The sequence below is a fragment of the Diaporthe amygdali genome, assembly GCF_026229845.1.
Source record: "Diaporthe amygdali strain CAA958 chromosome Unknown NODE_3_length_2959817_cov_65_330692, whole genome shotgun sequence".
Taxonomy (NCBI): Eukaryota; Fungi; Ascomycota; class Sordariomycetes; order Diaporthales; family Diaporthaceae; genus Diaporthe; species Diaporthe amygdali.
Window position 1 is genome coordinate 2,874,954 of NW_026517023.1, and position 20,533 is coordinate 2,895,486.

General features: G+C 51.2%; 7 protein-coding genes across 7 annotated transcripts; 4 read left to right on the top strand and 3 right to left on the bottom strand.

Annotated features, from left to right (window-relative positions):
- Positions 1 to 409: 409 nt before the first annotated feature.
- J7T55_003283 (sorbitol-6-phosphate 2-dehydrogenase) lies at positions 410 to 1,449 on the top strand (the record flags this gene model as incomplete). The annotated part of the gene is made up of 2 exons (XM_053138444.1): positions 410 to 1,092; positions 1,152 to 1,449. 2 exons carry the CDS (start codon positions 410 to 412, stop codon positions 1,447 to 1,449), a joined length of 981 nt encoding a protein of 326 aa, XP_052999148.1.
- A 903-nt stretch (positions 1,450 to 2,352) lies between these two features.
- Positions 2,353 to 3,067, bottom strand: J7T55_003284 (uncharacterized protein; the record flags this gene model as incomplete). Its single annotated transcript, XM_053138445.1, has 2 exons — positions 2,353 to 2,801; positions 2,887 to 3,067. The coding sequence occupies 2 exons, from the start codon at positions 3,065 to 3,067 to the stop codon at positions 2,353 to 2,355; spliced, it is 630 nt and encodes a 209-aa protein (XP_052999149.1).
- Positions 3,068 to 3,759: 692 nt separating this feature from the next.
- Positions 3,760 to 5,857, top strand: J7T55_003285 (trichodiene oxygenase; the record flags this gene model as incomplete). Its single annotated transcript, XM_053138446.1, has 6 exons — positions 3,760 to 3,997; positions 4,051 to 4,174; positions 4,246 to 4,623; positions 4,682 to 4,915; positions 5,049 to 5,483; positions 5,770 to 5,857. The coding sequence occupies 6 exons, from the start codon at positions 3,760 to 3,762 to the stop codon at positions 5,855 to 5,857; spliced, it is 1,497 nt and encodes a 498-aa protein (XP_052999150.1).
- Positions 5,858 to 10,456: 4,599 nt separating this feature from the next.
- Positions 10,457 to 11,130, bottom strand: J7T55_003286 (uncharacterized protein; the record flags this gene model as incomplete). The annotated part of the gene is made up of 3 exons (XM_053138447.1): positions 10,457 to 10,573; positions 10,659 to 10,806; positions 10,976 to 11,130. The coding sequence occupies 3 exons, from the start codon at positions 11,128 to 11,130 to the stop codon at positions 10,457 to 10,459; spliced, it is 420 nt and encodes a 139-aa protein (XP_052999151.1).
- A 675-nt stretch (positions 11,131 to 11,805) lies between these two features.
- J7T55_003287 (uncharacterized protein) lies at positions 11,806 to 13,570 on the top strand (the record flags this gene model as incomplete). Its single annotated transcript, XM_053138448.1, has 5 exons — positions 11,806 to 11,988; positions 12,051 to 12,087; positions 12,143 to 12,210; positions 12,273 to 12,646; positions 12,718 to 13,570. The coding sequence occupies 5 exons, from the start codon at positions 11,806 to 11,808 to the stop codon at positions 13,568 to 13,570; spliced, it is 1,515 nt and encodes a 504-aa protein (XP_052999152.1).
- Positions 13,571 to 16,597: 3,027 nt separating this feature from the next.
- Positions 16,598 to 17,154, top strand: J7T55_003288 (uncharacterized protein; the record flags this gene model as incomplete). The annotated part of the gene is made up of 2 exons (XM_053138449.1): positions 16,598 to 16,814; positions 16,898 to 17,154. 2 exons carry the CDS (start codon positions 16,598 to 16,600, stop codon positions 17,152 to 17,154), a joined length of 474 nt encoding a protein of 157 aa, XP_052999153.1.
- Positions 17,155 to 18,554: 1,400 nt separating this feature from the next.
- J7T55_003289 (uncharacterized protein) lies at positions 18,555 to 20,183 on the bottom strand (the record flags this gene model as incomplete). The annotated part of the gene is made up of 4 exons (XM_053138450.1): positions 18,555 to 19,109; positions 19,236 to 19,456; positions 19,651 to 19,726; positions 20,025 to 20,183. The coding sequence occupies 4 exons, from the start codon at positions 20,181 to 20,183 to the stop codon at positions 18,555 to 18,557; spliced, it is 1,011 nt and encodes a 336-aa protein (XP_052999154.1).
- Between the last annotated feature and the right edge of the window lie 350 nt (positions 20,184 to 20,533).

Consider the following 20,533-nt stretch of genomic DNA (forward strand, 5'->3'; position numbering starts at 1 on the left):
GCAAAGACCTCCGGCCGTAGATAGTGTGATAGTCTGTCTACTAACCCAGCCATGCCATGCGCACGCCTACCTAGCTACCCGACACACGGGGGTCCTGCTCGCAAAGGGAATCCCGTTCGGACTACAAAGGGTCAACGCGCCCCGAGAGCCTGACCTACTCGTGACGATTGTTGACAGCTATCCCACGTCACGATCAAGTGTGTGCACCCTCATCCTCCTCCTTCGCCGTTGCCTTCCTTCCTGTCTGCTCGTTAGCAAGTTGCTTCACATCTGACACGGTGCCGCGTATCGCTCCTTTGTTCGGATCACAGTCTGATCATACCCGACCAAGTGAGACTGAACGCAGCTCTTCAGGGAATAGAGCTCTAATCTCGACGTTGACTACCTCGCTCACACAAAATACAGAAACATGTCCAGAGCAATCAGTAGACTGGCGCCCCGGGTCGCCACCCCAAGGTTCCTGCCCAGGCTGTGCTTGGCGAGTCGAGCTGTGGTGAACAGTCCCAGCAGCTTCATTACTGCCAAGGGAAACTCACAAAGCCCTTCCCGGCCCAGACAATTTCACGCCACAGCAAGCCGGGGCAATCTCACATTTGAAAACACGGGCCGCCTCCCTGAGTTCAGTCTCAAAGACAAAGTCATCATCGTAACCGGGGCCGGCCGAGGGCTGGGCCTGGTACAGAGCGAGGCCCTCCTCGAGGCAGGCGCAAAGGTCTACACCCTCGACCGGCTAGAGAAGCCGGACCCGGGCTTCCAGCGGGTGCAGGAGCGCGCCAAGGAGCTCGGCACCAGCATCTCGTATAACCGGATCGACGTGCGCGACAACATCAGCTTGAACGCGACGATCGAGAAAATTGCCGACGAGAACGGCCGTATCGATGGGCTGCTCGCCTGCGCCGGCATCCAGCAGGAGACCCCCGCGCTCGAGTATACCATGGAGGACGCCGACAAGATGTTTGGCGTCAACGTCACTGGTGTCTTCATGACGGCGCAGGCCGTGGCCAGGCAGATGCGGAGGCTGGATCGGCCGGGTTCGATGGTGTTCATTGCCAGCATGAGCGGCACGGTAGCGAACAAGGGGCTGATCTGTCCGTGAGTCTTACCCCTATCCTTGGCTGGTCATTGTGAGTTCCAATTCTGACACCAGACAGAGCATACAACGCCTCCAAAGCCGGCGTGATCCAGCTTGCCCGGAATCTGGCCATGGAGTGGGGCCCTCACGGCATCCGGGTGAACACCATCTCACCGGGCTACATCGTGACAGCAATGACAGCGCCACTTTTCGAGCAGTTCCCCGACAGGAAGGAGAATTGGCCGAAGCAGAACATGCTGGGAAGGCTGAGCTACCCAGAGGAGTACCGCGGTGCGGCCGTCTTCCTCCTCAGCGACGCCTCTAGCTTCATGACTGGTTCCGACCTTCGAATGGACGGAGGTCATTCTGCCTGGTAAAAGGCCCTCTTGGAAAATGTTTCCAAGACATAATGCTAGCGAATTGGGATTTTGCGCCAGACGAGTCGGCGCCAGAACACTATTGGATCGTTGCATTTTGCTTAGCAGCAGCTGTTGGAGTTGGGATATTGGAGGTTCCGAAGGACCTGTCAGGCACCAACGGTGACTGTCATGTCAAGGTGGGAGTGGGACATGCTTTTTGAGCGATTTATTCATCGAACTTGCTCAGCGTCGTGCGAATACCTCTTGGTACATACAAGATTCTTAAGTTATTTCTACGAGGCAATCGAGCTCCCAAGCACTAGTATACCGAGCATCAGTTTCGCACCATTGACTACTGCTGGGTCTTAATCGGGCTTTGCCACATTTGTCAAATGTCTAATAGAGGGTGAGGAATTCAGTGACAACAGATGAATAGCTGCCCATGTAACAATGCGCCCAGTAAATGCTGCGCTTTTTGCGTTGTTGCGACTCAGCCTGCGCAAGGTCTAGATAAAAACGCTTGGTATCAATGTCGGCTTCCCATTCCATACAAGAAAGGGACGACTGAGCAATAGACCTGATAACTTCTGCAGGATGGTAGAATCCACCACCGGCCCCCCTCTGTACTAATCTTTGACACTGTGACTGTTTTTCTTAGCCCTCTCCCTGAACTCCTCGAAAGTGCTCAGCATGACAATCCCCTCTCAACATTCGTCCATTAGCCTTGCTATGTTGGCTGTCGCGGGTAATTTGTCAGTGAAGTGGCGATCTCCGATACGCCTCTCTGGCCTTTTTGACCTAGCGACCTGCTTTAGTCATGCTGAACGATCGCAATAGGACAAGCCATCCGCCGAAGATCAGATGCGCTTCAGCTATCGGTCATGCTGCGTCTAATGACGGCACCATGCTTTGTCTGCTGCTTCAAGGCGCAGGGCCTCCGACTGGTTGGAACAAGCCCCTCGGCCCCAGTTTCCTCACCACACCCCTCCTCAAGTTGAAGCGATGCTCGATGTCCTCCTCCCCCGCGCCCCTCTCCCGCATGACGAGCACGTCGCGGATCATGCCCGAGGTCAGGAACCTCCTGCCCTGCCCGCTGGACAGGCCGAGGCTCTCAAACTCCTCCTCGGCCTCGCGCGCCAGCCTCTCGCGGGCCTCGAGCGCCGACAGGACGGCGTTGCTGGACGGCGACGGGAAGACCGGCCCGCTGCGGCCCGCCTCCTGGGGCTGCGACGAGGGGGACGCCGTAGACGACGGCGAGTACGTCGGGTTCGGCTGCACGACGCCTATCTGCCGCAGCCGCTCGGCGAGACCCGGCTGCAGCATGTGCTCCCGGGACGTCATGTGCGGGTCGGTGCCGTCTTGAAGGATGGCTGTTCACGCCGCGCGCTGTTAGCAGACGAGCTTGTTTGGCTGGGAGCCGGGGCTTATTCCGAATAGCAACGCAACGCGACTGACCTTCATCCTTCGCAAACGAGGCCTGAGGGGTCTGCCCCTTTCGACTTGGCAACGGTCTCGATGCTGCAGCCGCCCTAGGGGCGGAAGGACCCGACGAAGGTGGTAACGCTGATCCCGGAGCTCTGTTTGGGAATTTGCGAATGCTGCTCTGCGCAGCAGATTTGGATGCGCCGGAGCCCATGCTGACGTGAGAACTGCTTATATGCAGTAACGGACGCTTGGTTTCGGACGGAGAAGCTTCTTTATTCTGTCACCGGCTGAAGAAAAGGGTTGTGGCTCCGATCGAGCCAAAGCAACACTTCGCTTTTGATGGTGGTCATCATGACGAGCACAAATGCATGCTTGGAGCTATGGCCACACGCTGGCCAGGGGTTGGCTGACTCAGGGTTTGACCCTTGTCTCTCCGTCGTGCTAGTCTACCAGTCAAAAAAGAACTGGGTATACCGAATTAGTACTGCTTACTACTTGGCCTAATCTAATTGTACACAAAGAACAAACTGGATCAGCACCAACCTACCCGGATTCCGTACAATGAAACTCGCAGAACCAGTCGCTCGTTCGACACTCAGTCTATTGTTCGACGCATGTCAGCATACGCTTTCTTGGCACCAGACAACACATGTGATGAGCAACTTCGTGTGGTTACACGACTATCACAGCATATCAGGTGCCAACAGCCATGGAGGACTACCCAACGGAGTTGGGCATAGCGATATAAAAAAAAATATATGGCGTGGATACACAACATCTCCCCCGCAGAAGCTCCCATTCCTGTGCGCTTGGACTCTTCTGCAATGTCCGTGATTCTTTTAGCCTTAGACAACAACTACACTTGTATCAGTATCAACCACCGCATCGTCAGATCTGGCAACCATGGAACATTTTGTCTCTCTCTCTGGTATTGAACCATCTGGGATGATAGCTACAATGGTAGCTACATGGCTGGGGTATCGACTTCTTGTAATGCTCTACAACGTCTCCCCATTGCACCCGCTGAGCCCAATTCCGGGACCCAAGATGGCGGCAGCGAGCTACTTGCCTGAGTTTTACTACGATGTAATTTGTCTAGGGCGATATACCACCAAGATTCGTGAAATGCATGAGAAATATGGTGTGGAAAAGAAGCACCATCGCACCAATTTCAACAGCTAACGATCGTTACAGGTCCCCTGATTCGAATCAACCCCGATGAGGTCCATTGCAGTGATCCTTACTTTGCGGACGAGATATATGCTGTTGGCGGACGCAAGCGCAATAAAACTCTACATCAAGTCAATGCTATCCCGGTGTCAGTAGACATGAGTTCCTCTTGACTACCTCACTACGTTTCACATCTACTGACTCCCCTTTGCGGAGCAGGGGTAACAAGACTGAATTTGCCACAACAGACCACGACCTTCATCGCACAAGGCGAGCACCTGTTGCAAAATTCTTTTCACGTTCTGTTACCATGAACCTTGAACACGAGATTGCTGCGCACGCCCAGCGGCTGTGTGATAAGATCCTGGCCGAAGGAGGCCAGGGGGCGCCTTTTGACTTGACAATCGCCTACAGCAATCTATCCACCGATGTTATTTCAGGTTATTGCTTCGGCGAGAGCTTCGGCGAGAGCTTCAACCTCCTAGAAAAGCCCGGTTGGTCTGCAAACTTCCGGCAGCCAAATCTCTCGACGCTCAAATACTGGTTCCTGTTCCGCTTCTTCCCGTCCTTGAAGAACCTGACGAAGCTCGGTGTATGGTAGGCTGGTCTGGAGATGATGGCGAAACTTGAATTCTTTGCTAACGATCATTCACAGGTTCATAGACTATCTCCCTCCTGATATAGCGCTATTCGTTCAGACTATGCAGGTCGACATACCCAAACTAGTCACAAAGACCATTAACAACCTGAACGCCGGCATTGTCTACCCACGCCCAGTTCTCGTCGGCGCATTGATTGGCTCTAGCCTCAGTGAAGAGGAAAAGGCTCCCGAACGAATTTCTGCAGAGACGTTGAGTATTCTGGGAGCAGGTACTGAGACGACAGCTTGGTCAGTACTGGTCTTTTCCCTCCTTGGCAATTTCTCAGCCAAGTATTTGGAAATGAAATTAATCTTTGTCCACCCAATTTACTACTCAAGTTTCTTTAACACAGATTAAGGGAATTTACTGACAAGTCCCAAGGTGCCTGAGTGTGATGACATACCACATCCTAACAAACCCCGAAATTTTTGAGAACCTGACCCATGAGCTAAAAGAAGCAGTCCCCGACTCGCAACGTCTACCACATTGGGCCACGCTGGAGAAGTTGCCATACCTTTCCGGCGTGATCCAGGAAGGCCTGCGACTCTCTTATGGGGTAGCAGGGAGGACTGCCCGGGTACCGACCGAGGAGGACCTTGTCTACCGAGGCGGGCGGCAGGATAAATCCATCCGATACGTGATACCACGGGGATATGCTATTGGAATGTCCGCTTTTGTCTCTCATCACGACGAGACGTTGTTTCCGGAGTCGACTAAATTCCAGCCTGAGCGCTGGTTTGATCCTCAGAACAGGAAGGAGCTCGACCGCGGGTTTCTCTCGTTTTCGAAGGGCAGCAGGGCCTGCCTAGGTATGAAGTAAGCATTACACAATTTTCTCACTGCTCTTGTCCTTGCGCTAGCCAGGTAATTGACAAACGAAGTCTGGGCCTCTGTGAGCTTTATCTAGCCACTGCGGCTCTAACATTGCGTGTATTCCCTCATATGCGTTTATACGAGACATCAGAAGAGGTAGGCACCCTCAAAGTTTGATAAGCTATTCTCTTGTTTCAAAATATCCATTCTCAAAGCTTGCGAATCGACTTATCCTGTGTACTGCGTGGGGTTCCACTGTGATCCTTTTCTGACACCAACCTTCTCATAGGACGTTCGCTATGATTGGGAAACTCTGGTACCGATGCCCAAGCGTGAGAGTCTTGGCGTACGAGCAACAATTGTATAGGGTGGGCTGATCTTGGACGATTGCCGCGATGGAGCTTCTGAAGTGATTCAAGATTCAGCAGATGGAGGTATTGTAGTTATTGCGGGCTTATCGCTACATAGTGTGTTTGTATACGTATTCATGAGATGATTGGTGGTTTTTTTTTTTTACTTTCCATATTGACCAGAGTGTCTTGCAAATCATATATAGTTGCAAGAAACCTGCTTGGGACACAATAGTCAATCATATTTTAAGTCACTAGTATTGACTCGCGTGAAGACATTGACTCAGTATTTCTTTGTTCAACTACACTATGAATCAAGGAATTGGAACATTATGTTCAAATTGTGGGTCGTTGTGTCGGCCTCTTGGTTATATGGACGAGGTAAGATAGCGATGTAGACTCTCCCAGCCTGCAAGAAGCGCGAAAGTTATATAACTTTTGGAAGATTATCTAGGTCAAGACTTGGTTTCAGGTACAAGAACAACTACACAACGAAATCGATACCGTGTTTTCACATACAATTAATCTTTTCCCAGGTTATGGCAGAATATCTGTCTATGTAGTTATGAAAGTATATCGGAACGTTGAAACTTTCAAAGTTAGCTGCAGATGCTCCTGTCTATGCCCACACACACAGGGCGAAATTGTATCACACCAATCAATGTTTCACAATCCAAGAATACTTGAATAGGTAAAAGCAAATGATGATAATCGCATTTTTGCTGCCTTTTGCTGTGCTTCCATGACATTGTCCCAGACATACAGTGTTCTAGCTTGCCGCTGTGAAGTCCATCCCAGCCTTTCCTCTCGGCCCCAGACATGAACTCTAGTTGTTCCATAAATTCTGGTCTCATAGTTTCTTATTCTCCAGGCTCAATGAATCATCGTGGTAGGGTTTCAAGATAGCCAAAAAGGAATCGGGAGGACGGTCCGAGTCTCGGCATGGTGAGTGTTAAAGCACAAATAGTCTGACAATCACATGCATGCCGAGAAGATTTACTCGGTACACACTGTGCCGCTGAGGCATTGTCGCGATAGGTTGGCATCCACATCTCGTAGTTGGAACCTTAACAATCTGCTAGAGGATGTTGAAATCCACATGATTAGTACGCCATGGTAGATGAGTTCCATTCCTGAATCCGGAACGATCACTCAAATTCATATCTAGGTATACCACGATGTACCATGCCAGACTGAACTCGAGGACCAAATTTGATATTCAGTCAACGAGCACCTCAAAGACCATGACCACGTGTCATTCTACACCCAGCGCAACTTCTCGAGACGTCCTGGCGTAGCACCAAAAACTCTTAGTGAAACTACAGAAAGCTTGCCACCCACCACAACGAGTGCCTCACTTCGGCAAAAACCATGAAACATCTTGTTAGTATTTTCCCCGGGATCGAAATGATTGTCGAACTATCAACCTGGCCTGCCGCAACATAGCCCGCCAGAGCAGCAGCTCTGCGAGACGGAAACCTTATCGGGGCAAGAATCTCGGCAGATTCGCGGAAAGACGGAAGGCAAAGCGGATCCACAGCATCGGACGTCTGGTCCTCTCGGCCGGATCGCGGCGGGCTTCGTCCCGGAGCTTATGATGCTTGGCCGACCCTCGCGGAGGTGCATACACAAAGGCGTGACAGATTTTCTTGAGGAGCTTTGACCTTCGGTGCTGTCAGGTGTGAGTGACCAAGCACTGCACCCCCAAGAATCATGCATGCACGCACTCGCCGTATCAGCTGGACCGGCCTGACACCAACAAGCGTTGTGCGACATTTGAATGGGCCAATCGTCTGATATACGTACACGTACGATCGTACTATCAGCAAGCGACCGCGCGGCAGCACCCGGGTTCCTTGGGTGTTCTTCCCCGAGATCTTTCTGTGTTGCTGGCTACGGGGGAATCATGGGAGCCTGGTATACACCACAGGTTCGTTGGCTAGCTCTTGATGAGCAATCGTCTAAGCCGATTTGGATACCAATGCGTGTCCCACCATCTGCCGTCTGTAATTGGGCCGGGACATGGGCTTCATGGTACTTGAGTTTAGACTTATGCGGCTCATTCCCATGATCTGCAGCATTTGTATTATGCCTCTCCAACATGATGGGATGGCACGATGGCAATCTGGGGTAATTAGATAGCAACTGGGCGATCGACGAGGCCAACTGCCGAGCAGCAGAGACGCCTGCCCTACGAGCAGGACAAGGGTCATTGAGCCACCTCCCCCGTCCAGGTTCACCCCAGCTGGCCCATCCCCTCCCACCGGGTGTTCCGATGTCCCACTTGTGTCTGCTACACGAATGCTTCAGGAGGCTCTACATGGCGCCATCCTATTCTCGGTGGCTGAGTTGTTTCCGATCTTGTTCAAAGATCTTGACAGAAGTCTGGTTCGGGTCTTGACGATCAAAATAATTTAGTCTACTAACTTGGCTGGACTGCATACAATGTCGTATCACATCGCATCACAGAGCTCACACGTGAATCTGGCCTTTTTGTTGGCTATACCATGTAAGTCCAGTGGAACAGTGTTGAATTTCTCGCAATAGCTGCACACCTGACATTTTAAGACAGCAATGCTACCGCACGGCCCGCTACGACATATTCTTTGGTCAGGCATGCTTTGCGCCCAAAATTCTCAATCCATATTATGGATCTCTTCCAAATCATGGCGCAGAAACTTGAACGGCTTGATAAATCTCCGGCATGTGTAGATTCTGGCTCAGATGCCTCGATACTGGTCTCGGTGAGAATGACCTTTTGTGAATCGAAGATGTGTTTCTCATGGCCTATCAAGTCAATGGACGCTTTTGTATAATCTACTCAATATAAAATCCGTGGAAAAGGTGATGCTTGGTGGAGCATTGGATGTCCAGTACTGGCGCATCATTGGTTGTTTTTGATCCGAAAACATTTGATGGACAGCTACAACAGCGCCTGTATGAAAGGACACTTGAATTGGTGCAAGAAATGACCAATCGTGGTGAGGCCGTACAACTTCCCCCAAGGATACATGTCACGACATTTAACAGATCGTGTTGAAGATACCTGCATTCACTCACAAGCTGTTCAGGCAACCTTTGGCGTTGGCGTAGGGCTCAGCCTAGCATGGTACAAGACTTCGGTGGCTGGTTGCCGCTAAACAAGTCGAAGGAGAATGTGTTTGGCTTTATGTTTTGGTAACACAATCTGAGCAATTTCTCAGTAGTCCAGACATGGTGTGAAAGTGCACTTGGACGACCAGAAAGAGCGGCTCAATTATGCGGATTGCATCTCGAGCCATCATCCAAGCTTGACCTTGCTTGCGAGACACGGGGGAGGGGCCATCTGCGAGTCTGAGCTAGTCCGTCAGCTAGAACACCTGTGACCGTGTATCACATTGTTCGAGTGAAATATAGTCTTGCAAGTAGCGCAATAGTCGAGGCTTAGGATGGTCTAGAAGGGAGCTTTTAGCGGCGTTGCTGCTACAAGTCCCTTCCAGTCTACTCATCGTGTGGCAGGGAAAGCCTTGACGATCAACATGTGATGAACGGATTCAGAGGTCAGCCTTGAAAACCGCATGATTGGGGGCTTCTAAACGGTGTACTAACCCAACCGGGATCGGGTAAGCTTCACAGCCCTCAAGACGACCCTGCGTTTTGCGCCATAGTCTCAACGATACTTGAATACAGCCTGTCATAGACCAGCTTCAAGGAGAAGAAGCGGATTTCAGCATCTAAGAACAGACGTGGCAGGGATTGTGAGCCCCTCCTAGAGGAGACAATCACCAACTTGCTCCTTCAATGCCTCCGGAACAAGCCACCCCCACTTATCCGGAGTCCTCCTTTCTCGGACGCGTTCAATGACAGCTCTCCAAAGGTCGCCAGTCTGGGAATTCTTGCAGCAGATGTCTCTGCTACGACGATCCACCATGTCGGCGTGGCAATGTCAAACGGATCATCAGACGGTGCTAGGTAACAGGCGAGTCGTCACCAGAGTCCTGGTGGTTGAAATGGCGGCTAATATTAAGCCCGAGCGTCCGCGCATATAACTTCAGGGTCCACCCGGGCACTGCTGAAAACAATCCGAGATGGGCCAGTTCAAGGGAGACCTTGCCTACACACTCCTGCGACAGAAAGGATGCGGTATTGCGTGGCCATAATTTCCCTCTCGCATTTTCTTCTTTGGGTGGGAAGGGACGTGATAAGAACTGAATTCGTAATTCTCGTCACATGGTAGGATGTTGAGTGGCAGTCAAGTGTGTAAAGCATGCCACAGCAGACATACATTTATCTTAAGTGCTCGGCCGGGAGAGCCAGGCAATTCCGATGGTATGGGCCGGGAGAGTAAATTCCCGATCCGTTGAAGCCAACTGCACGGATGTGTGGCATTTTAGATCGCCTGCAAGGTCGTTGGAATGCAATGTTGCTCTAGTAACCCACCACAGTAATCAACAAGGAGTAGTAGAGAAGAGGGGCCCAAAGAATGGATCTTCAAGATTAAGTTCTTGGTAAACTTGCCGATGGGGCCGTGAAATGGAGCGCCGGATGTTCAGACAGAGGCCCAAGCACACGACTTCGAGCCAATGATGGCGATCTTTTTCAGCTGCAAGGCATTAAGCGCGCCTGCACTTGAAATTCTAACTTTGCTCAAGCCTTGGTTAGGTCTTGATCATCTTCCACCCAGACGTTCCACACCTCTCCATCCTCAGATACACTCATGACGTGGAAGCGGATACGGCCCTCAGCTTCAATCGTGGCAACTGTCTGTAAATGAATCGTGCTGTCGCCTAAAAGCAGGAAATGTGGCGGCGCGCGCCGTAGCATAGCGTTTCAGATACGGCACTCATACCCTGGCTCCCGACCCTTGGATCTGTACTCCATAAATATCGTGGATCCGCACGCTTATCGGAGCGTAGCCGCTTCTACGGTGGGCTTCGGTGGGCTCATTATGATGATCATAGCCATCCTTGCCGGCGGTCCGGCGGTCATCGCCAAGCCTTCATCCGCAAGTCTGCCAGCGCCAGGGAGGCTTTCCAATACCAACTAGGCACTTGGCCCTATACAAGAAAATACCATCGTGCGAAGGTAACAAGGCCAGGTGGGCCTGCCGAGCCCGGCTATCTTTGGCGTCTCATGCACACAACGAGAACTCTCACCCCTGATGACCTTGCGCCAACAACTTCCTTTCCATCCAAAATCGCCGGCACGTGCAGCCCTTGAACCTTGTCGCCCCTCCTCGAAAGCATGTCGAGAGGCCGCGTCTCCCATACGCTTTCGCCAGCTGCTGGGATGGCTTGGCTTGGAGAACGCAGCCCTGCCATCTCATCTTTCGGGTTACCTTCGTTATACCAGATACTGGGTGCTCAAGCCCACAATAGTTCACGGTACGACTCGTGAAAGGGATACTCCGTGCGGCACCACCCACCATCACTGCCACCATCCACTCCCCTGGCCCCTATTTCCTTCGTGCTGGCGGGTAGGTACTCTACCGAGAACATGATTGATGGCGGCCGGCGCGGTAGATATTGACGGTACACCGGGGCCAAGCTTAATTCCACAAGCTCGTCCATCCACCAGCATCGAACAAGTATTAGTCCCTCCCCTTTCCTTTGTCCGCATATATCCAGTTCGGAGCCAGTCCGCCTTCGGCTACTGTGTCCCAGTGGATCTTCATATTTCCCCCATCTGATGTCTCACTCGGTTTTAGTCGACCCTGGCTCATGTTTCCCCTGGATCTCGGCCTCGAGACAGTATCTCACAGATCCACCCACTACCTCGAGGGCTTCATGGTAGTTTGAGAATATTGCCCACTCACATGTTCATGTATAAGTGAAACTGCCCCTTCGACTCCACTTAGGTCTTGGGCCTCGCGGTACAGGGGTCGTTCGCAGACCCGGCTGGACGGACAACCATATATCTGCCACTTGGCCCACGATTGCCTTCTCGTCTCCGGTGGAATCTGATTCCCTGGGTTAGGCAGGCCTCACCAAACCGCGATGGATTCGACGTCGACGTCTGTGGACCCAGGGCTGGCAGCCCAGAACATCGCATGGCTCGCTCTCCTTATTATCATCCTGGTCCTCTCCTTGGCGACCATCATCGTTGGGCTCCGCTTCTACACGAGGATAGTGCTGCTCAAGCAGCTGGGGCTCGATGATTATTTCGTTCTTTTGACACTGGTATGTCGACAGATTCAGTGTCGACCTCTTTCGCTTGGAGTCAATGACTGACTTGCTTTCAGGGCTTTGCTATAGCCACCGGGGGCGCCGTGCTCTCAAGTGAGTCGATCAGATTGACGAAACTCAAGGAGACAATGAAACTGACTCGCTCTAGCCATTCCTTATGGCCTTGGAAGGCATACAGCGACACTCGATCCTTCAGTAATCCCTTTGTATCTTCGGGTGAGTTCGAAAACAGACTTTGATGTGTCTGTATGTTGTAATGGAGGCTGACAAGATGGCAGTCATTCTGGGTCTCGATTGTCCTATATAATGCTACCTTGATGATGATCAAGCTTACTTTCCTGATCCAATACTATCGTGTGCTCGGAGTATACAAGATGAAGAGAGTGATCTGGATGCTCGGAGTAGTCATCATGATGTGGGCTTTCTCTCAGCTACTCGTCGTCATCTTCACCTGCACTCCGGTTCAAAAGTTTTGGCAGACAGAATTGGACGGAAAATGCTTGTCCAACTTACCATTCTGGTACATCAATGCGGCCGGAAACATCGTAACAGATCTTGCTATCCTTGGTATGCCACTGCCTGTACTGGCAAAACTGAAGCTTCGCCGTCAGCAGAAGTACATTCTCCTCGGCATCTTTTGCTTGGGCTTCTTGTACGTCCAAACACTTCCACGCCTCTATAACAGATATCGTATTGGCCCGGTATACTGACTCTTGTCTACAGCACCTGTGCCATCTCGCTCATTCGCCTTAATTATCTCAAACAAGGCCCCGATTTCACGTGGGACAATGTCCCGACATCCGGCTGGTCCGTCACTGAGCTGGCCTCCGGCATCATCTGCGCATGTCTTCCGACTCTTCGACCATTGATGTCCAAGATAAAGCCGCAATGGATGGCAAGCTACGCGATACGGTCACGAAGAACAAGGCAGACTGGATACGGAGACAACAACAATTACGGGGTCAATTCCGTCAAAGTAAAGGCCATGAGCAGCACCGCAAACTCCAGAAGTACTCGTGAGAGCAAAGACCCTAGCTTGTTCGTAAGCACGAAGGAACTTGGCTCGACGAACTACAGAAGACTTGGTGACAACGACATTGAGATGGCTATGCCGGCACCACCAAGCCCCTCATTCCAAGTGGACAGAAGCAGACTGGACGACACAGGGTCTTCAACAGACGGCGGAAGCACATTCGGCGCAGTATACACTGGCGCCCCTCGAGAGGAGAATCAAGACATTCCGATGCAAAGTTTAAATTCCCGATCGAAACCCCCACCTTCGTCTCAAAGCACGGATAATACCGAGGCGAGGAGAGAGTTCAGCAATCGCGGCAAAGAGAACGACAAGGCTATGGAGATATTGGGGATGGATCATGATACGGGTGTCACCACACACATAATGGCCGACAACAAGGGGCAATCTTCGATTTTCCCGCAGCACTTGCGCTCCGTCAGCAAGCCGAAGTCAGGAGCGAGTGTATCAGGTATCGAGGTGAAAATGGACGTAACGGTCTCGAGCACGCCGTCGCCGGTTACCAGGCCGAAAGACGCGTCAGTAAGGAGATCCGACTTGTAATGTTGTTAATGCTACCTAACGATAATACCTAGCTACATACCCTTGACGAATTGATGATTAGATGAGGCTCTTTCTCCTCGTGCAGGTCACACACCCTTCGTGCAGGTCACACAACGACGTGATAGGTGAAGCGATCACGACGTCCCTGTTCCCCCTTTCGTCCGGACGTGATCCGGCGCCTAGCTGCAAAGCTTCTCCTGGACGGTCGCAGCGCGGCCCAAACTTGAGGATGCACTCACTTGTCTTGTCAATGGTGCTGACCACCACATTGACCACCACTCTAATAAAGCAGCTGAACTGTAATTGAGCTTGTCAGGGATGGTGCATACACGACCCCAGGGCGATATCACTGACGTAATGTGGTACAATGATACTGTCGTATCTGTCACATTGTTAGCCTCGCTGCCTCTCCGTAGGTCCCGAGTCCGACAAAGTTTCTTGTGCTGATCTCCGTTGGGGCGCAACCGGATCCGAGCGCGAAGAAAAGGGTTTAGGTTCAAATGATGAGCGTTGAGCAGACGAACCACAGCGTACGTGCAGGGCCAGGGACGGATGCATGCCATATGTGCGTGCATGCAAAACGGCAAGGTTCCATGCGAAGTTTCCGAAAGCCAAAACCTTATAGTTTTATGTTTGCCAGTCTTGCCGAGCGAAAGTTAACATGCCTGCCCATCGTGGGGAACCACGGAAATCTAGGTTGGCACATGTGACTGGCATGTTAGAACTTTCTTAACCAGCGAGATACATTGCACGCCCGCGATCCAGGACCCATTGCCTCGGAAACTGTGGGTTCACATAGGAAGCCCACGTACGACACTCAAAGAAACGCTCGGCTGAGTGTCAGATACGGTTTAATTAAACAAGAACTCCCGGGAATCAATTAGTCTTCGAACCAGTGGGACTTGGCTCTTCATCCCATCGTCTGTCCCGCGAGTTCTCGGGATTTGGGGGCAGACAGATTTTTCATGTCGTCTTAAGACCAAATGGGACACCACAATTTGTATCTTTAATATTACACGCGTACCCAATCGGAATGCATCATCGCCAACGCCCGGCATGGCAAGTTCCTGTCGCAATAATATGTACGACCACTCCACCATGGCCCAATCACCAAGCCATCCTGAACGCACTGACTGCTGCGATCGATGCAGGATGAGGCAGGAACGCAAGCCGATCTTGAAGATACCCAAGGTTGCGATGATGCATGCGACTGACACGCCCAACGGTGGGCGGCATCCGTGTGTTAATATTGGCGAAAACCCTATTGTCGTCTCCTCATTTTGGAGTTCTCTACCACCTCACTCGTTACTTCTTAGACTTACTCGGGCTTCAACGGCGGCGATTGGGCATGCAAAATGCTACTTTGACCTGACCTGAAGCTCAAGTATGCGATGGCCTCTCGAGAGTGAGCAGAGCGACATGCGAGACCAGCTTGGCGCCTATATTCTGACCTCGTCCCGGGGTTTGTGGTGGCTTTGTTAGGGATACAGCAGTTATGTTCACCACTGAAGGTGCAAAGCTAGGAGGTCCTGGCGCCAGTACAAGATTACAATACAACCAACTCCTGAATATGTGAGCCTTTAAAGCCATGCCAGATTTGAGGGTTTTCCAGGGTCCTCAAGCACAAGATTTGATTACGGCCTGGTCTTCGAGAACTGTGTTTTGTGCGTTACCTCGACTGCAGCTGTGATTATCGTTTCACAGTTTCTGCGTGGCTAGAAGGGTCTACTGAAAGCTTAAGAACACGTTGTGGCCTACTTTCTCGAAGTCGGGTGCTTGTGAGTGAAGTTTGAAGACAACCTCGTATAATCGTATATATGTATGTATGCACATGACGTATTCGCTACCACGGACGTGGTAGACGAACAGACCGAGAGTTTCGGGGATGTTTGACTCAATACAGTACCTACTCTGGTAGGATCTCCGGGGCATCACCCACTCGCCTCACCGGTCAGCAGTAAGTTCAGCTTTGGTCAGCGCGGTCCTGCACCAGGTGTTGAAAAGGCCATGACTCCTGACTCTTGGATCAGGCCATTTTTCTTGATGATCTCTTTAGCATGGTAGGGAATTTGATGCTGGAATCCAGGAAATGACGACTGAAACAGAACGATGCTCAGCATTGCCAACTCATCGCTGGAGTTTCCTCAGCACGAGTGTAGAAAAGTCGGCGATTCCCTCTTGGCCCCCGCTGGTATTTGTAACGTGCTGACGACGAGGTCAGTGAGTGGGTCTCTCGGCACGGGAAGGGTCTTAGGCTTCCAGGGCCACAACAGTGGGCCAGCCGCCGCCGGCAAAGCTCGGGAGGTGCCAACCCGCTCTCCTGACGCCGCAGATCAAACATGAAACCTGGAGCGCTGCCCGATCTCTGACCGGCCGAAAATCGGTTGGCAGGCTCTGGCAGGGCTGATCGTCCGGAACTCATCCAAGCTGAGAATCTCGACATTCTGCAGTCGTGGGTAGAAGACTGCAACAGGAGTTGCACACGTAACAACTCGCTTGCTGCCTGTTGTTGTGGACACAACAAGACGGCCAGCTGGGCGTTTATCAGCCATTGTAAAGTAAATCTGTGGACCACAAAGTCTACTCGGGGCTAAGTTTGTTTCTCTCCGTGTTTCTGCCGCAATTTTGCCAAGATTGCAGTGATGGAGGCCACTTCTCGAAGCATTGTCAAGCATAGTCAAGCACCGCGTGATCTACTTCTTGTCGCTTTCAGATTCTGGTTCACAACTCCTTGGCAGCCTGAGTATTCGTCGATCAGACAAGTGCCGCGAAACTCGGCCAAGCCACGATGTGTTCATCCTCCTGGTATTTAAAATATCCCGATGGAGACACATCTACCAAACTCTGGATCCATCAGCCCTATTCTAAACTAACATATCCATTGCATTCTTTAAGAGGTGAGCCGTCTTTCTGCATCGATGAATATTTCGAACTCTGAACTAATTCTGGTCTAGCTGTGCTCAATTCATTCACTTCACAAACAACAGTCCCGGAGACTCTCTTTAGTCCAGTACATATTTATTCAAAATGAAGTTCTCACTCGCCATCGTCACTCTCTTGGCCGGCTTCGCCGTCGCCCTGCCTCAAAACAACAAGGGCCAGAACAATAAGGGCCAAAACAACAACAACCAAGATGCCGCAGCAGCAAATGACGATGTCAATGCAGCTGCCAACGATGGCTCAGGCGGCGTGGCAGCCGCTGCCAAGGCAGAGGCCGCCATCCTTCTGACCGAGAACGGAGATGGTACGTGAGGAATTCAAAGAGTCCCTATCAATTCAAGATTTTTGAGTTTGGACGATCAAAGCTGACAAATTTCTTTCTTTCAGCTGGCGCCGCTGACTCTGGTGCCGACTTTGAAAAGGCAGTCCAGGCCATCTCGGACTCTGGAAATCAACAGGACTTGGACACTCTGACGGCAGCCGGTATTGACGTTGACGCAGCTCTCGCTGGAAATGGTGGCAACGGAGGCAATGCTAATGGAGAAAATGCCAATGCCAATGCCAATGCCAACGCCAACGCCAATGGAAATGCCCAGAACGGACAACAGAAGGGCCAAAATGCTAACAAGCAGAACGCCAACTAAGCGCGCCAGCGTTGACGAGGAGGATGCTCGCCGCGAGCCTTTCTTTCTTACTCTCTTTAAATATCTGGTGCACGGAGGTGCAGGAAATAAGGACCTGGAGTTAGACCGTCCCTTCGTTCAATACAAGGTGGCCAGCCATTAATGATACCAACGTGTGCAATATACCTACGTTCTCCACCGATTTTGCTGCTGCCGGCGCACACTCTCACGTTCGCTATAGGCCATGCATGGCCTCGAGTACTACCAAGACAATGAGTAGATAGATCAATTCAGGTTGCATTTGCGATTCGAGTCTTAGGTACTCTCAGTACTACGACCTCCTCCTTCTACTGGCCTTTAGCACGAGAGGCTTTCTGACTCCGCGACAGTCTCGTGCCAGTCCAGTCCTTTCAATCTTTTTTCAATAATAGCTTCTTTCGACAACTTCTTTCGCAATCGATCTAATAAGCCTCGGACGGTTCGCCCGAAGAGTTTGCCCTTGGGCTCTTTTTATCATCCCTTGGTCTCGACCTGAAGGCTTTCGCAAAGTTAGATCACACCGGCCCATGTCTACTTAGTTGTGGGTACCATATTCTTTGCACTAAGTAGAGCTCAAGAGACGAGCAACTAAGCCTAGCTACCTGAGTTATAATGATTTTAAATGATATCCACTACCGCTTCAAAAACAAGTATATACAGCCATAGATAGAGGAAAATGCAGATCTTATCCGCTTTTTCATAGTCAAGCTTATAATTGCTATCAGAACACTCGAGCCCGATTTCACAAATTGGCTAGCATGCTCGAAATCGATAAATGGAAACATCACTCTAGGATCACACTCAATATCAGGCCCAGAGTCATCTGACGGAAGTTTGAAACAGTATCTGACCAGCCGTAGCCCATCTGGGGCGACGGTGTACTGAGAACGTATGTTGAAATCGATCATACAAAAACGTAATTCGAGAAGTAACGGCAATGTACCATATTAGAAAAGAGATATCGATTGAAATGTGCCAGTTTTGTTTCGGCGACTTTTGTGGTGAGAAGTCACTTCGCTGGTAGGCTTGATGACAGTAGAGCCGTCCGCTTTCAGCGTATCCGCCAAGGCACAGAATATGACAGATCTCTTTTCCAGGAGATCCAAGAAGGGGGGGGAGGGGAATTAGGTGGTATCGATTTTCACGCCGTTCACATGCTCGTACAGAGCTATACGCGGTCCCTCACAGTGGTAAACGCTCAAAGACCCAGCGTTAGATGTCAAACAATACCGATAAAACTACATCTGTGAAAATAGATCTAACTAGCCAATAGCTGAATTAGTGGGATAAGAAGAAACACCGATTCAGAACGTATCGGCCAAAGTAGAGTACCATTCGCGAAGAAAGAAAACAGTGGGTGCTAGACAAGCCGAGGAACAGCTTCAACGGCCCTCAATTCGTTGCAACCTTTGCTTGCTGTACTGTCGTGTAGCAACCCAATTGCCGATGAACGAGTAGCAAAATATGACTATGACCAGGCCTGCAGCGCCTAAAGGCCCTAAGATAGAAAAGATGGTAAAGCCGTACGATGCTGACTGGAAAGCTGCGTTGCTTTGAAGGGCCTCTGTCGCAAGGCCGACCTGCATGGCCGTTAGGACGACGGCGATGTAAACGGTTGAGCTAGCCAGCCAGCCAAAGTTGTCCTGAAAGAATAAGCGGTACTGGCTCCAGTATGGCAAATAGCCTCGGAGTGGTGTCTTCCAAAAGAAGTAAATCTTGTCGAGTCGGCTGAGGCGGAGCTCCCCGTAATGGAAACGTGGGTTGATCAAGGCGTAGATGGGTGATAGATCCAACAGCTCCCGGACAGCCGTCCTCCAGGTCGTCCAAAGTACCTCTTCTGGAATAAGATGTGTTTCCTTGGCAATATGGAAGTCGCTTTCATATACGATGAGGGCAGCGTATGAGAAAAGGAGGCTAAGAGCACGTTCCCGCAGGTCCTTACAGCTACACGCGTATGTGCAAGAGACAGACACTCTATAGCAACAGAGAAATTTTTCCCAAAAGCGAGGCTCAAGGAGAAACCGTGGTAAAGGCTTGACGAAAATGCGCTGGGTGGTCCATACGAGGTGCAGATCCAGCTTCTCGGTTATCACGATCTCGCGATTCAGGAGGCGCTGCTGGTGGAGCGGACGCGGCGGCATGGGCCGACCGACAATCCATAACCAATCATGGATGTCATTTAAGCGGCTGAGGCCGATCTCTTCGTCTACCCAGTCGAGAATGCCGGACAGCTGGTGCACATCAACTTCGATCCCGGCATGATCAAAGATGGAAGGAGTATGCGCTGTTAAATCATCGTCCTTGGTCCTTCTTGATGCAGGCAAGAGTGACGTGAGACTGTTCTCTCGACCTCGTAACACTTGATTTCCTTGACTAGTGGCGTTTCCCAATAGCTGTTGCGTGAATGGTGGGCGCTGTTCAGACTGTCTGTAACTATATGTTGACATAATGGGGGCGGATAAAGGATAGCGAACTTACGCTGTTCAGTTGCGATGCCATCTCGATGCGGAGAGTCGAATTGGCTGAGCCATGGGTGAACGGACAGCAGCTGGCTCTGATTCATCTCAACATTATGAGCCATTTTCTTATACCACGGATCTATTTGTTCTATCTGACAGTACGACACTGACTGGAATGCATGGCCAGCGCAGGCGTCAGAAAGTGGCAAGAGACTCAGTGATCCTGGATTCGCAACTGCTGGACTCTTGGTGACACCCAGCGACTGGCCGCTATTTCCCAACAGCCTGCATTCGGAAGCCCCTATCTTGGACCCTGCCGGATAGCGAGGCGTGAGCTCGGGCGGAATTTTACTCAATGGTGGAGTAACTATTGTGAACCCAGTGCCGCATGACTTTGGCGAACAGGGAAGGTGCTTCAACAGGTGATCTGGCTTGCAGGTCGGGGGCCACGACGTTCGACTGTGTCGAGGAATGAGGGGCTTTGCAGATGCGATTGCCAGGCTGGAACTCGCTCTTGGCCTTCCCTTGTCGTACGCGGCCCTCGCACTGCATGAGAGCGACTTCAAGATTGCCGAAGAGACACACCTTATTACCGGATAGAGGATGGCCGTTTAAGAGCTGTTGGTAATCTTGCCTAGAAAAAACTTTGCCTGGCTGGCTAGCTCACCTGTGTTCATCACCGTCGCTTGACAGCATTCATCGTCAACCTTATATGGGAGTCTCAGAACACTGAGACCTCCTAGTTGAGCTTGTGTAGCCTCGCCATCTTCTCTCTGTTGCAGAAGTACTGGCCGCTGCAGGTCGGATGATGGTTTTGATCTGCCACCTGTTCATCAGTAATTGGCCGCTGCCTGGTGAGACAGCAGAAATTAAAACCAATTCAGGACGGGTGAAGCTGCGCC